The following is a 13,784-nucleotide window of genomic DNA, read 5'->3' as shown; positions in this document are numbered from 1 at the left end:
ACGGAAAACCCGCTAGACGAAAGGGTTTTCTGTTTTGGAGGCGCTTCGCAAAACGAATTTCCCTATGGGCTTGCTTCGCAAGACGAAAATGTCTTGCGAGTTCCTGCGGGGTTTTTTCCCCTTCCCCCCCCCTTTTTCTAAGCCCTAAGCCGCTTATCAGCTGATCCGCTAAAAGCCGCTAAACCGCTAATAGCGCTAGTCCGCTAAGCTGTCAATGGGCTTGCTTCGCTGGACGAAAAAACCGCTATACGAAGAGCCTCACGGAACGGATTAATTTCGTCTTGCGAGGCACCACTGTACTTGTTTAGCTTGCAACACTTCCCTCTCCCCCTTATAAAAGTGTGTTTGCATTTGAAGATACTTTTGGGTGAGTGAGGGAAAATAAATACGAGTTCTGTCTAATTGCATGTCAAAATTTTGCCTATAGATCCTAATTTCAGCAGACGATGAAATGGAAGAATCAGATGTTGAAGAGGATCTTCGGAGACTGACTAACTTAAAGTCTGTAAAGAAAAAGAAGCATCGATTTGGTCTGCCTGTATGACAGATTCTGTGGCCTGCACATTTGCAGGTTTTATGACAGATGCTTGTATGGACAGTGGATTTTTCACTTGGCAACACTATGCTTATTGCCTGGAAACTGACTCAGAAGAAACAGAACATGGATAGTGGGGGAAGCTACCTGTTCAGTTGCACTATGGAAACACTGACCAAATATGCAAGAGTACCTTTTCATCATGGGTGGAAAAATTCTTGTTACCAAGGTGATTTGTACGCGACCCTTTTGAAAAAGGCGCCATAGAGCACCATTGTTTCTGCTATGGTTCCTGAACGATATTATGAGAGAGTCGTCGGATTAACAACATTTGAATCAGTATGTTTTATTACTTAAAAAAAAAAGGCTTTTGCAACATATTCCTAGGACAGAATAGTTTTGCAGTTACAAATCGTAACTTAATATTCTTATGTAACTTTACTTCTTAAGGGTACTTTTGGCTGTCAAAGTTGCCCCACCTCCCTACCCCAAAGCTCCTCTAACCTATTTGAACTTTTATATTTAAGTTATATTTTCATACTGGGATATTTAAGGATTTTGTTTGTCAAAGAATATTATGTTGTTACTTTCTGTGTGTGGTGAAAAGGTCAAAAACTTGCAGCAAAAAAAAAAAAAATTGTGTCTGTCATATAAAGGAGAGTCATGTGACAAAGGGAAATGGTGGCCAAGTGGCTACTAGTTACACATGGCCTCGAATGGGAGTTCTGCGCAAGCCTGGCTAAACCAAAACACAGTGAAAGGCAGCAAGATGTTGGCAGATTAAATCCCTGGTCACTTCTGTGACCTGAAGACCATTTGGTGTATACATGGTCCTGTGCACTTTAGCATAAAAGCAACAATAATTGGCAATTCTATTTGTCGCTGAACATTTTAGAGACTTCAGTAATGTTGGTTTCTTAAGTGCTTGCAAGTCTTCTGAGCCCATATCTCAACTATTCCAAATCTGAAGCAACATTCCTTTTCTATATATATGATATTACAATCTTTCCTTGAAACGATAACAGTTGGGCCTTCATGTGATCGACAGTTATGAATAGTGATGTAACAGGATTTGTAATTCTGTTCTTCCTTAGAGTGTTTCTTACTGTTACTAAGTGTGCTGATCACTTTTAGCAGTAACTCATTCCTCAATTTCCTAAGAACAAAATAAGGCCAGAGGTAACAGCACCTAATGCATATATTCACCCATTAACAACATCGTGGTAGTTGCCGCTTTCGTTGTTTTGCTGTCCTATGGTAACTGAGAATATCTCTCTTGTCAATGGAATACTTGCCTACCTGATTTGGTGCCCACGACTTATTTTGATTCTAGTTACAGTTTGGCAGTTTTCCATGCTCATTTAAATCTTTGATACAACAAAACAGCAAAAGTGTTTTCAGAATAAGAAAGGGGGGGGGGATGCAAATCTGTAATTTATGGTATCTGAATATCAGACTGTATTTCAAGCCTTACAACACTTTCAACGACAGGAGCTCAGACTTTTCAGATATATTTTTTTACAGTTTTTATATGTGTAATGCAAGGCTCCATTGTTGCTTTTTGCTAGCTTAACGGCGGTAGTTCTGAGGGGAGTGACATTTGCCTCACTTGCCCAGCTGCCCATAAGAAGCATCTTAATGGGTGATGCATTTCGGAACTACATAATGAATGGTGGGGGTTGTTTCTTTACCACAGCATCATATCTGCAATACGTTGTTACATGTTGGTGTTCAGGCTGAAAACAAAGGGAAATGATGCTTTTCTCAAAATAAAGTTAAGCGAAGCCTCTATTAGGAGGCGGGAAAATGCCTGTTCTGTCAAGAATCACACCTGAAGGCAGGTTCCATCACACCTTTGTGAGATTCTTGGGGACAAATTAGATGTTTATGGGAGGCCTTCTCCCCAATACATCCACATCCTTATCCTTAGTAAGATTTATATGCAAAAAACATGTATGGGCCTCCTCTGGATTGGTGCCACAGCAGAGGGGAAAGGATTAAAGCACCTCTCCCTCATGCTTGGGTCCCCGTGCCGATGGGGTGGTCCATACCTGTAATCTATTTTTAAAAGTTCATTCAGGGACTCAAAATTGTGTGGATGGCATCTCATTTCTGCAGAATGGCAGATACGGATATAATTTGTCAATTTAACTTACTTTACCTGAGGTAGTGAAACAAACCGAGATGAAACTGTAGGCCGTTTATTTATTTTTCAGTTTAATAATACCTAGCTGACTAAATCCAAAAGCTTAACTTTATTCATTTCTTCCTGTGGCTTCAGTTACATGAAATGTCTGTTTTAAACAGTGTTGGGATGGGGAATTGTAAAAAATGAACCCAAAGCCTTAATTGAGACCTCAGATTTACCATTTTATTGAATAGCATGAGGCATTGGTAAAGGTAAAGGTAAAGGTACCCCTGCCCATACGGGCCAGTCTTGACAGACTCTGGGGTTGTGCGCCCATCTCACTCAAGAGGCCAGGGGCCAGCGCTGTCCGGAGACACTTCCGGGTCACGTGGCCAGCGTGACATCGCTGCTCTGGCAAGCCAGAGCCGCACACGGAAACGCCGTTTACCTTCCCGCTGGTAAGCGGTCCCTATTTATCTACTTGCACCCGGAGGTGCTTTCGAACTGCTAGGTTGGCAGGCGCTGGGACCGAGCAGCGGGAGCGCACCCCGCCGCAGGGATTCGAACCGCCGACCTTTCGATCGACAAGTCCTAGGCGCTGAGGCTTTAACCCACAGCGCCACCTGCGTCCCTATGAGGCATTGGAGAGCCGCTTAATTAAAAAACCTAAAGAATAAAGGGTATTCTGTTCATCTTTTTTGCTGCATTGTTGTATTTCACAGTGCTTTTTGTGTCTTGCAGCTTGACATGATGAAGCAGTACTGGCCAAAGATGGGTTTAAAATGCTCAGATGTCAATAAGTGTGCATGGACCACATTTAAGAACAATAAAAATTGCCTTTGTGGGTCGCATCTAGATCTATGTTTCCCACAGCAGTCAGATTCCTCTAGGCCAGCCTTTCTCAACCTTGGCTTCCCATTTGTTGTTGGGCTACAACTCCCATAATCCCTGACCACAGGCCCTGCTGGCTAGGGATGCTGGGAGTTGTAGTCCAACAATGTCTGAGGACCCAAGGTTGAGAAAGGCTGCTCTAGCTGTTACGCGGGACATCAAATTAATGGCCTTCTGCTGTCAAGTCCCCAGTAGCTGGTATTTAGAGGTACACACTGCTTCTATACAGAGGTCCCGCATGGTTGTCACAGCTGTTAAATCAGTTGTCTGTAAACGTCCATAAAGCTGTCAAAGCTAGTGGTCATTGCTACATCACGTCAAAGTTAACATGTGAAGAAGTTGGAGAATGGCTTGAATTTTGCTCTAAGCTCTTCTGTAAAACAAACTAATTACTTTTGGAAAGGTGCAATAGAATAAAGGAACAATAATTTTGAATGGGGGCAGGGGCAGGATACAGCCTAGCTGAAATTGCCTATGTTTTGTTCTTTACAGTGCTGCATTTTTGCTTGCACTTAAATTGATTTGGGGTGTATTGGCTTGCTCTTCAGTGAGTTGTGGCAGTTTGAAGAGGGCAGAGGAAGTAGGCAAAACCTAAGTGGAACTCTGAAGGTCAATTTGTAAAGATCTTGTCAAAAAAAGTGTACTTCAGTCTGTGCTTGAGAAACCTGATTCTAATGTGAGTAATGTGGTCCAGTTCTTTCTACGCTTAAAACAAAAATAGTACCGTGTGCTGAATTCAATGGAGAGACTATCAGTTTCCCCTTGCCAAATGGACGAGATCCAAAAATGAAACAGACCATGATTTGCCTCATTGACTGTGCATGATATCATGTGCCCGACATAATTATTTGGGACATCCTGTGGTGGTTATGTAGTCATCATTTTCTGTTTTTAAACATATTAGTGTCTCCCATACTATCTTTAAATGAAATGCTGTGTGTTAATGTTACTGGGAAAAAAATGTGTTACAAGCTTCTCTTCAGGGAAAAGACCTCATACTCGTTGATGTGTGAACCGAACTACAGCAATGCAAAGTGTTCCAAAGGCATTCCCCTCACAAGCATGTGCTTGGTTTCCAGCTATGCCTTGCTGGAAGGAAAGCGGTGGGAGGAGGGCTGTTCAGCCTTAACATTTCCAATTTTGAAATCTGGGCATCTTCGCCCCTGTGCATGGCTAATTGCAGATTGCAGCATCCGTACAAAAGCAGTGTGGTGGTGGACGCAACAAAACCAGCCACATCGGCCGATAGGAAACTTGCAATACATCAAAACTTTTGTAAAAGTTTCCAGTTAAATGACAGGAAATTACTATGGTTTTACAAAGCAAATGTGTTTTTGTTTTTTTAAGGGATACTCTTTGCAATTAGGATTTTTGGGTGCATCTGGGATTCGAAATAAAAAGTAGGTCCCTTGAAGTTAAAAATGCAAGTCAAGATGTCCTCCGGATCATGTTTAACTTATGGTGTTTCATTAAAATGGAAAGAATGTTATGTACCTAAATCATGGTTTACAATAAAGTTTTGACTTAATAAAAAAAAGTCCCTAGGTCTCTTCACTTCATTACCTGCATATTGGATTTATTTAAGATACAGTTAACTGGCGGTAGCAGATACTGCAAAGGGGTTGAATCTGGTAACCCAATGGTCATTTCTTAACTATTTTATTGAAGATGGCCCCACATGAAGAGCGCTGACGGGGTCCAATGTAAATGGACTCAGTGCATGAGTTACACCTGAGACCTGGTTCCCTTTCTCTAGGTAGGGTTGCTGCAGTTAGCAAAGCAGTTGAAGCTGGCAAAGGTATTCCCAACCACTGATACCATGTGTGTACACAGAGATAGTGCCAGTTTGTAGGATAACCCCCAAAGCTGTACAGTGGTACCTTGGGTTACATACGCTTCAGGTTACATATGCTTCAGGTTACAGACTCCGCTAACCCAGAAATATTACCTCAGGTTAAGAACTTTGCTTCAGGATAAGAACAGAAATTGGGCGGCGGCGGCAGCAGGAGGCCCCATTAGCTAAAGTGGTGCTTCAGTTTAAGAACAGTTTGAGGTTAAGAACAGACCTCCGGAACGAATTAAGTACTTAACCCGAGGTACCACTGTACTAGGTACTTCAGGAAAGGTATAACATCATCTAAGACAGGTTAAATATCTCCATCCAGTATTAGAGTTCCAAATCAACAGCTTGTCTAGCTAAAGTTTTGGCTTGTTTGCCTTCATCCATATCCCCTTCCCCTCAGCTATACTTATCTCAGCAAGGCCTACTTCTTGCTTTTGGAATTCAGCTGGAGAGAGTAGTGGAAATTGATATTAAAATGGCCCAGAAGATTGACTTTTTGCTGAGGAGAATTAGCAACTGGGAAGTTCAAGCACCTCATTTTCCCCACTTAAATTTTCTCCACAGTGAGTGTTCCTACCCCAACATTATGGAGCAGTGGGGGAAAGACTCCTTTTTACCCTCATTACAACTAGTTCTGCCCTACTGGCTTTCCATGAGATTTATGTATGTATGGTTAATACTGCAGCCTAAATTGAGCATCTGCAACACAAAGCACTGCCCTTTAAGGCTATAAATAGAGGCTCAGAGGGTTCCCTTGGAACAAGTACTTGTTCAAGCAGAAAGGACAAGACTTCCACATAGTTCTGCTGGCCCAGCTGTCTTTTCTTGTCACTTGTGTGGTTCTTCTCGCTTCAGCCACACAGCTCAGTAAATGCTGTGAATCTCAGTCACCGCTAAGAATAAACCTCTCAACATCAAGGCTGTGTCAACCTCAAACACTCCAGGAACTAGATTTAGGAAGATGACCCAGTAGACTGACCTCGCACAAGAGTCTATAAAAGTTAGAGAAAGCCGACTACTTCAGCCTTTGGATTTTAAACAAGGAGACTACTGGTACTCTTAGTGCAAGTGCTGCAGCGATGTCACAGGTATAACTAGCTTTTATTTTTTACTTTGTTTTTCTAGCATTAATACTGGTTAGCATTGTGCTTATCTGCAGCTCTGTCAATGCTATAGCTGCAAACTGAATCAGCAAAGTTGGTGCTGCACAGCTTTGGGATCTTGGGTTCAGCAATGAACTATTCTAGCAAGTTTTGGGGACTAAGAAAAATGTGTTTTTAGCTTTCTCCTGCTATCCTGCTTTCCCCCTTCCAGTATCAATGAATACATTTAAGGATATAGGGCTAGTGTTTTAATACATGCTAATATTTTTATAGAATTCTTGAATCTTGGGGTTATGTACGTGTTCAGCTTTGCTTGAGCAATGATAGCTCAGTCTTAATGACATAACGTTCTGCTAACTTCTGACAACAGAATAAAGTTTGCTGTTGAGGCAAATGTTTTACAATACTTGCGTTAACAGTTGGTTGGACAATTTGTAAAGCTGAACTTTTCTTCCTATCCATCTTTCAAGATGAGGTGGGCGTTTTTTGCAGGGGAACATTATGCTAACAAGGCTCAGTGTAGAGCTGCCTTGTATGTCGGATTGCCACGTGTTCTCTTTTTCCAGGACGCATCCCCTTTTTCAAGAGCAGAATTTGAGACAAATTGCACTTACTTGCTTTGATTGGCCGTCATAGCATCCTCTTTTTGCTCTTCAAAATATGGCAAGATAGGGATTTTCATCATATGGAGGCAAACCATGCTTTCCTAATGGAACCAATTATGTCACGGCTAGGACGAAAGGGAGTTTTGGAGCAGATTAGGCACACAGGCAGCAACTATTCAGAAGCTGCTTTAGGAGGCTGTGCATAGGAATTTTGTTCTGCTTAGTGTCTGTTCAAAGTAAATATTCAGTGAAGGAATACTAAAGATCTTCTAAACAAGCACTCATTTCCCTGCCACAGTTTCAGATAAATAGTAGGATAGATTGTTGGTACAGCAAGCACAGGAATGGTTGCTGGCTGAAAGCTTTGCCCATGACTAAATTTGTCACTTCATTAACACTGGAAATAATGTGTTCACTGGCAGGAATCGTATTATGGTCTTGATGCCAGCAGAGCTGCTGATCTCTCTGGTCTGTAGTGCTTGTTGACTGCTTTTCTATCATGGGGGAAAGGAGGCAGGGCTAGGTCTGAAAGTTCCCTGACCTCATGGGGCCTGCTTTTAACTCATTTGGTTGTTTATAACATGGTGAGTTGCTCCTGTGGAATGGCCGTGCCAGCATGACAAACAGCCAGGTGTTGGCTGATCTGCAGAAAAGTACTTCAGTTATAGGCATTATCAATCTGTGGGGACGCTGGTGGCACTGTGGTCTAAACCACTGAGCCTCTTGGGCTTGCCAATCAGAAGGTTGGTGGTTCGAATCCCTGCAACAGGGTGAGCTCCCATTGCTCTGTCCCAGCTCCTGCCAACCTAGCAGTTTGAAAGCACACCAGTGCAAGTAGATAAACAGGTACCACTGCAGCGGGAAGGTAAACTACGTTTCTGTGTGCTCTGGTTTCCATCACAGTGTTCTGTTGTGCCAGAAGCACTTTAGTCACGCTGGCCACATGACCCGGAAAGCTGTCTGTGGACAAACGCCGGCTCCCTCTGCCTGAAAGCGAGAGGAGTGCCACAACGCCATGGGTCATTTACTTTTACCTTTACCTTTTATAAATCTGTGGTAGCAAAAACAGCAAAGAGTCTCATGGCATGTTTAAAAGACACACTTTTTATTATTATGCATGCAGTGGCGTGCAGTGAATTTTTTTGTAGGGGGACAGTTACGGCCAGAGGCCCCAGCTTCTAAGGGCAATGGGGGGTGGGAATATGTCCTGTTGTCCTGCATGTGGGCATCGTGCCTCCCTCCCTAATCCGGGCAGAAGCTTCCTGGGCTTTGGAAAGGAGGAGCCAGACTTTAATATTCTGATTTACCAGGAACATTTAGGAGACTAGCCAATCCCCCTAGTCCATTGATTGCACACTATTGGATGCATGCATTTGTTAACTAGCAACTGAGGATCCCACTTCATGCACCTGGTGAAGTGGACTCTAGGGCAATTCCAGAATGTCACTATTTTGGGGGTTCAGCCACATACTGGCAAATTCACTTTCCACAATTATTGGTAGGTCTTCTGCCACAATCTCACTTCCCTGAAAGAGCAAGCTTTTGCAATAAGGTGGCTGGAAAATGCCCGGAGAACTGTGAGAAAATACTTGTTTTGATACAGCATTGTCTAACCTCCCCACAACCACATCAGAATAAATGCTCATTAAACAGCCAACATTGTCTAACCTTTCTGCAAACAGATCAGGATGAATACTCAGTAAACTGACCATCTGAAAGCACAGAAGCTTATACAATGATTTACCGTATTTTTCGGCCCATAGGGCGCACCGGCCCATAGGGCGCACCTAGTTTGAGGGGGGGAATAAAGAAAAAAAAATTATTTTCCCCTCCCAGGCGCTGGGCTGGGGCGAGGGAAACCCGAGCTTCCCCCAACCCCAGCCCCCAGAACAGGCTCCCAAGGCTTGCAGATAGCTTCCTGAAGCCTGGAGGGCAAGAGGGGTCATTGCACACCGACCCCTCTCGCTCTCCAGGCTTCAGCGAAAGCCTGCATTCGCCCCACAGGATGCACACACATTTCCCTTTCATTTTTGGAGGGGGGGAAATGCGTCCTATAGGGCGAAAAATACTGTATTCATCTTTAAGGTGCCACAAGACTCTACAGTAATGGCCGGTCACATGATAATTGTCACACCGAGTGCTTTGAAAATAGACACCATTTGGCAACTTTAAAGGGCAGACTAGACCTGAGTCAGAGCACTGGTTCATCGAGCTCAGTACACTTTCTACACTGGCCAGCAGTGGTTGTCCAGGGTTTCTGGCAGTGAAAATTCCCAGCCCCACCTGCAGATGCTGGGACTTGAACCTCGGACCTTCTGCATGCAAAACAAATTGTCTACCACTGAGCTACAGCCATAGTGTGAAATAGGCTGTTCCCCATTCTGGGCCAGATTCAACTAAATAGACACACTAGCAGAAGCCATGAACTGGGTCTTGCTAGTGCAACAAGGCTTCCTCTTCTCCTCCCCCTATGTGCCCCCACAAATTGGCTTGCATGTGGGTCAGGAGAACCCCTAGAACAGCATGTGGGAGAGGAAAGGGGAAATGATTCTCTTAGCCTAAGCATTTCTGCTTGCCAGATGGAACTATCCTACTAGCGTGACAACGTATTCCTCCCCAAGTGTTCAGGCCTTCAATAGGTCCTCCTGGTTCAGGGGAACACAAAATATTTGAATGCCGACACTGTCTGCCCATTGCTGCTGGACAGTTTTTGAAAAGCAAGCTTTTAAAAGTCAGCCTTTAATTTGTTCTTTGCCTGGCGCTGTTCTTTGCTTCCCTAGGGGTCTGATTTCTTTTTTCTTTTTTTATTTGGTTCCCACAGTAAACTGGAAGCAAGCTATTCCCACACATTCTTTAAATATGTAGACATCTTCATTGCTACAAATCTTTTGATTTAAAGGGCTTTATTGTGTAAGCCAATTAATTTGAGGGTTTTTGTGCCCATATCAATTTATGTCTACTCTATACCAAGATGAACATGCCAGCCTTATTGTTGATTTAGCAAAAAGAGTACCTCGCACTTATTATGGGCAAAGAGAAATGATTTTGCGTTCGAGAAAATCTCAGAGTGGATATGTTCAAGACCACCAAGTTAAACAAAACCAAAAATAGAATTTACTTCCAAAAAATGTGCACACAAAGTGGTGGCACCTCTCTTCTGTTTTCCAAAGCAATTACACTAGAAAGCTGAACTGGGGCAAGTTAAAATGCATCAAGTTTATTTTTATATTCGGTGCTTCCCAGTGTGTAGAACACAGTGTCCAATCTGTACACACATCCTTAAGGACAGGACATGGGCAACAGCTACTCTTATGCATTGACATCACCTTCTCCTCATTACACAGCACCATCAATTGACATAGTCCCCCAAATTTACATAAAGTTCCTTGCCCAATGAGCTTAAATCTATTATTATTATTATTATTATTATTATTATTATTAGTGCTAGTATTCATTTAATTTCTATACCACTTTATATTATAAGGGGGAAGGAATCTCAAAGTGGTTTACAACCTACATTAAAACATCAAATAAATCAAGAATAAAACATTACTGAATAATGTATACGGTATACATCCAAAGCAACATAACTAACAGGAAACTAAAATGTTATCTTAAAGATTTCTAAATAAAACATTACAAAGGTGGTCAACTACAGAATGCACATTTAATGCACATTAAATGCAAAAAAAAAAAAATCTTAAGCATTTCATGTGGTTACCTGAAGGAATGTGGCCAGGTGATAGGATGGTGATAGCTTAAAATGGATAAGGCAGCAAGTTACCTCTGTTGCAGTTATGCTGCTCCATCTTTTTATACAAATGTATTCCTTTTTAGCCAGCTCCTGTGAAGAAGAAGCGCCCTCCAGTAAAGGAAGAAGATCTCAAAGGGGCTAGAGGGAAGCTTTCTGGCAACCAGGAAATCAAATCCAAAACCTACCAAGTCATGAAGCAATGTGGTGAGTGTCTACTGCGATCCTTTCTGCGATATAATGTAACCTGAGAGCTGGAAGAATGGATGCTTGAATAGTCCTTTAAACAGCAGATTACTCAACATCCAACGCTAAGTAGATACTAGGGGCACATGTTTCCAACTGCATGTAAATCAAAGTTTTGCTTACAACTGGCCTTTCATGTTGGTGAAGCACCTTTTAGACATCCATCATTTCGTGATAGAGTAATTCAGTTTTACTACAAACAGGAGGTTAAGCTAACCCCTTTCCAGCCCCGGGAGGAGCGCAGGGAGCGTTCGCACGACACACCTACACACTACAGCTGACACACTCACGTGTTACAACACACAGTTTGGAAAGCCAAGCTGTATCCCATCAGAAATGAAACATAGACCATGAATGGGTGCCCCTTTTATGCAACAATGTCTTGCGCTTACAAAAACATTTTTCTTTCTCTCTCTCCATTTTCTCCAGAACATGTGCCAACTGAGTATAGGCCTTCTCTTTCCCCATTAAAAGAAACATCCCCTACCCCACACAAGGTCTTTCTTTCCTAGCAGATATTGCCATGACAGCAAGATTCTCCCCTCCCTGATAGGTTTTATACTGTGATCATAATGCTGTTTGCAGGATTACGCTACTTTTGCCATAACACTATGCTCCCAGGGCACTCACAACCCAAAAAAACTACAGCTGTTCATGTACATTAAACACTAAATGGTAAATATTCCTGCCTTATCTTCTCAGGGGAAGCTTTTCAAGATGGAGAGGATAGGTCACTTCTCTAGATAAATGTATTGTATTTTTTAAAAAAGTGCATCTGTCAATGAGATCCAAGTATCCAGCACTTCTGTGCACACTGACCCCCTGGGTGTGTGACATTATGTATATTTCAGGGAACCTTTTTACAGCTGCTGTTGAGTGTGAAGCATTCTTGCTGCGGTATTGATTGTCTCCGGTTCTTTTTCCAGAGCAAGCTGGCTCTGCTGCACCATCCATATTCAGCCGAGACCGCACAGGGGGGGAAACGGTATTTGATAAACCCAAAGAAGAGCCTCCGAAGAGTGTCTTTGGCTGACTGCCAGTTTCAAGATCTGCAGCAAATATACATGGAATACTAAACCCCTTATTTTGCTTTCACATGCACCGGTCTTATTCCTTGCGCTGTTAATTCCTTTAATTCCTAATTAACAAGAGAACTTGTCTTGAAAGAAAGGCACTTATTTTTATATGGGGGGGCTTGTTTGCTTTTTAACCTTTCTTAGCTGCGTAGTGGATGATTCGAGTAGAGCAGTAGTTATTGGGCGCAGGCTGGTATTATTATGACCAATTTTGTTACAAACATACATGGATCTCTTCTATTTTATGTTCCAGAACAGTGTCTCAGTTCCAAATGTGGTTATAATTCTGAGCTGTAAAACCAATAAAGCATGGCGGTTCTGGTTTTGGCTAAGTACCTTTTTTCCCTTACAGAAAAACAACTTCCTCCCACAAATAACTGGAGGAATTTGTGTTTTCACCCATTGGTGCCCAGCGTGAAAATTACCTTAATTCTAGGTGGAAGCTCTATAGTCTTATCTGCCCCAGACTCGGCTTTTGGACAGAGACTTCCACTTAGACCCCTCTAACATGGTACCCTGATATTGCACCTGCTTTAGGTTGGGATGATGCACCAATTCACCCCAAACCCTTCAATGGGTTACCATCCCACCCAATGCCTTATCTGACTGCACCGAGTGGCAAGAGCACAGCCAGCATTTTTTCCCAGGCAGTGGAATGGAATGAAGACTTCCTGACTCTGGTCCATCTTCTAGACTCCAGCTCCTTGCCTGCTCCTGGTTGGGCAGTTCGATTTGTGTGTGTGTTGGAAATCTATCCTGCCATCCAAAGCAGGCAGCTGGGAGAGGACCCAAAGGTCGGCTGTGAAGAGGCGACTCTTACCCCTCTCCTCAGGGGTGGAGGAAAAGGCTGCGATGGGCCGAAACCACTGTCCACCCCCAGCAGGGTAAGCAGCCATTCCAAGTCAACACTAACAGGCAGACTAGTCCTGGCTATTGTTCTCCTCCTTACAAGATGGTGTCACCTCCAGTCAAGTGAGGAGGTGGGAAAAATGCCTCCCCTTTCCTGAAGGACCTAATCCCTCAGTTGTCTCCATGGAACATGGTCACCTCTCCATGGAGCTGGTAATGCAAATGGGGATACTTAGCCGGGCCAGCTAGGGCCATCATATTACAAGGAAGCTGGTTTCCTCTTGTATAGGCCCCAGTTTTGTAGACGGTTGAGACTCCCAGGCACAATGAACCCCCCAATTCTATAACAATAGAAGAATATTTGATGAACTACATAGTGGCACATACAGTTCAGAATGTTGTATGCTGCAAAGCAATTCAGTTGAACAATTATCCTAACATTATTGTTTGTTGAGCATTTAACCTCCCTGTGGCTTATTTATTATTTCCCTTGCCTCCTTGCAACCCAACACCACCTCCCAAGCTATTTTGAAGGATCTCCTGACCCTCCATTGCAGACCAGGATGGGGTGGGGGCTGCAGGAGAAATTGTGTATTGGAGGGTGTATTGGAGAGTCTTCCATCAGTTGAGGGACGCTAACTACATATAATCCACTGCTTTCAAATGCAAGGGGTGAAAAAAGAGCATGGGGCCACAAAGGGTGATGCTGTCATGTTATTGACTTGTCATGTTACTGAACTCCGAAGTTAGGTAATGC

The 13,784-nt window shown here is 43.1% G+C and overlaps 2 protein-coding genes across 3 annotated transcripts in view; both read left to right on the top strand.

Annotated features, from left to right (window-relative positions):
• The window catches only part of LOC307211075 (store-operated calcium entry regulator STIMATE-like), a 36,620-nt gene extending 31,507 nt beyond the window's left edge, over positions 1-5,113 (top strand). For both annotated transcript variants that reach the window (XM_079967337.1, XM_079967336.1), the window contains 2 exons: positions 428-2,923; positions 3,302-5,113. In XM_079967337.1, the coding sequence (XP_079823463.1) occupies positions 428-544 (117 nt within the window). In that variant the 3' untranslated portion in view covers positions 545-2,923; positions 3,302-5,113. The remainder of the gene's footprint in view (positions 1-427; positions 2,924-3,301) is intronic.
• A 1,086-nt stretch (positions 5,114-6,199) lies between these two features.
• MUSTN1 (musculoskeletal, embryonic nuclear protein 1) lies at positions 6,200-12,503 on the top strand. The gene is made up of 3 exons (XM_079967350.1): positions 6,200-6,485; positions 10,943-11,063; positions 12,029-12,503. Exons 1-3 carry the CDS (start codon positions 6,477-6,479, stop codon positions 12,133-12,135), a joined length of 237 nt encoding a protein of 78 aa, XP_079823476.1. The 5' UTR covers positions 6,200-6,476; the 3' UTR covers positions 12,136-12,503.
• Positions 12,504-13,784: the final 1,281 nt, after the last annotated feature.

The sequence above is a fragment of the Podarcis cretensis genome, assembly GCF_951804945.1.
Source record: "Podarcis cretensis genome assembly, chromosome: 2".
In the NCBI taxonomy this organism is placed as follows: Eukaryota; Metazoa; Chordata; class Lepidosauria; order Squamata; family Lacertidae; genus Podarcis; species Podarcis cretensis.
This window is presented reverse-complemented; position numbering and strand designations above follow the sequence as displayed.

What these genes read in the sequence shown, in the direction of transcription:
- MUSTN1 (XM_079967350.1), top strand. An exon ending in CCAAGTCATGAAGCAATGTG is followed by an intron (nt 11,064 to 12,028) that starts GTGAGTGTCTAC and finishes TTCTTTTTCCAG; the next exon opens with AGCAAGCTGGCTCTGCTGCA.